We start from the raw sequence: 2,079 nt of genomic DNA, 5'->3' as shown, positions 1-2,079 counted from the left end.
TTAAAAAGTGAGAGAGATGCTAACAGGATAATGACAATCAACTGAGACTCTAGATCATCAGGACCATATCGTAAAATAACAACCAATATCCTCAACAGAAAACATCCTCACGAAAAAACATCCTCAGGAGAAAACGCCCTCAGCTTGACGACACCCTCAGTATCTCTTAGTACCTCATCGTGAGCCATCCCGAGGAAGTCCGCCGTCCTGGACACCATATCCTCAGTGAACATCATCCCTTGAGGACCTCCAAATCCTCGAAAGGCCGTGTTTGAAGGTAAGTTGGTTTTGCAGGCGTATCCCGTGACACGTCTGTTTTTGCACCTGTTGGGGTACAAAGAACCGATTACTAGGATTTATTCGTAGCAACAAATAACTATGATATGTATATCATAGAAAAAACTGATTAGTCTGCATCATAAAGTATGGATTAAGTAGATATGAAGTGATAGATTCGTAAGGGGGAAAATAATGCAATGACAGTGTAATCTAAAGTGTGGATTAACTAGACATGAACTCATAGATAAATAAGGAAAAGAAACAGGCGATTAGATTGTACCCTAAAGTATGGACTATCTAGATATGAACTGATAAATGGAGAACGTTGTTATATAACTTCTTCACTGAAGAGTCTGAAATTTTCTAAAAATCACCCTGACTTGTAGCCACAAAATTCCTTTTCATTATTCACGAACATTGCAATTCGTACTTCCAACTATTATATCACCGTCATAAAACAAACTGAAGAGTCTTCTCTACGAGAATTCTATAAACAGACAACCATAGCCTCCGAACAAACCATACCTGTACACATTATCCATCGAGAGCATTGCCTTCTGCACAACTTCCAAGGACTGGTTTGCTGAGCATCCGGCGTTGGCGTAGAATTCCACGTCCATTGCCGTGAAGACGCCCTCCGCTGTGAACCCGACCTTCCACCGCCCCAGGAAGGGATGGCGAGTCCCCGTGATCTGCATGTCTTCGTCGCGGTCAAGCATGATGCGGACGGGGCGCTTAAGTCTGTGGAATTGTCATTAGTGCGGTAGGATTTTTTCCCTTTTTTTATATAAGAGATTTATAATGAAAATGAAATGCTACCATTACAAAAACGGAATAAAAAAGCATCGTTTCGACTTCGTCAAAAGTTCCTCATCAGACGTAGTAGCAATCGCAAAGGAGCATCGATATCGACTTTCACTACGTCCGGTGACAGTTTCATCTTACGGAACTTGTGAAGTTACAGGACAGATTTCTAAAACTATATCAACACTGGTGAAGACAGCGAATGTGAAAAATAACACCGAACCGAGAGGAAAGGTGGAACAGCGACCTACACGGACGCAGCGACGCAGATGGGCAGCGAGACGCTGTTATTCCTGGTCTCCTTGCCCCCGAAGCCGCCGCCCATCCTCTTCACGCGACACGTCACCCTGTTGCAGGCGATCCCCAGAGCCCGCGCCACCAGCTGCTGCGTCAGCGTCGGGTTCTGGGTCGACGAGAAGACGTCCATCCCGCCGTCCTCGCACCTGGGGACGGCGAGGTGGGCGTTGGTCTCCAGGTAGAAGTGCTCTTGTCCTCCGACGTGCATCTCGCCCTCGAGGACGTGTGGCGAGGCGCTGAAGCCCTGCTCGACGTCCCCCTGGTGTATGGTCCAAGGCCCCCACCAGGATTTCTCTCTGATGGCGTCCTAGGAAAGTGAAAGCACATGGGTATTCGAAGTGAAAAAAAAAAATGAAAGAAGGCATATATCGACTACATAGTTACCCTTCGTCAATAATTAGACCTTAATAATGTCATTCTTACCTGGATCGTGATTATACGAGGTTTGACGTCCTCGTACTCTATCCTCACTAACTTCGCCGCTCTCTGCGCCGTGGCCTGGTCTTTGGCCACCACGAGACCAATCACCTGACCCACGCAGGTCACGGTGTCCGAGGCAAATATTTCCTCGTCCAACAGAATACAACCAGTTTTGTTCCTTTCAGCTGCCGAAGGGAAAGCCTATGATTTAAGGAATTTGGAGGTCTGTTTTGGTTTATTTCGTTAACTGGTGACGATTAGCCATGATTTTCACTTCAT

The 2,079-nt window shown here is 46.2% G+C and overlaps 1 protein-coding gene across 1 annotated transcript in view; it reads right to left on the bottom strand.

Annotated features, from left to right (window-relative positions):
- LOC119590688 (xanthine dehydrogenase/oxidase-like) overlaps positions 1-2,079 on the bottom strand; it is a 27,694-nt gene that overhangs the window by 5,824 nt on the left and 19,791 nt on the right. Inside the window, exons 16-19 of the mRNA XM_037939375.1 lie at positions 1,804-1,985; positions 1,335-1,687; positions 805-1,020; positions 174-324 (exon numbers count right to left, since the gene is read on the bottom strand). Of these exons, the coding sequence (XP_037795303.1) occupies positions 174-324; positions 805-1,020; positions 1,335-1,687; positions 1,804-1,985 (902 nt within the window). The remainder of the gene's footprint in view (positions 1-173; positions 325-804; positions 1,021-1,334; positions 1,688-1,803; positions 1,986-2,079) is intronic.

The sequence above is a fragment of the Penaeus monodon genome, chromosome 27 (genome assembly GCF_015228065.2).
Source record: "Penaeus monodon isolate SGIC_2016 chromosome 27, NSTDA_Pmon_1, whole genome shotgun sequence".
Taxonomy (NCBI): Eukaryota; Metazoa; Arthropoda; class Malacostraca; order Decapoda; family Penaeidae; genus Penaeus; species Penaeus monodon.
Note: the sequence above shows the minus strand (reverse complement) of the source record. Positions and strands in the feature narration are given on the sequence as shown.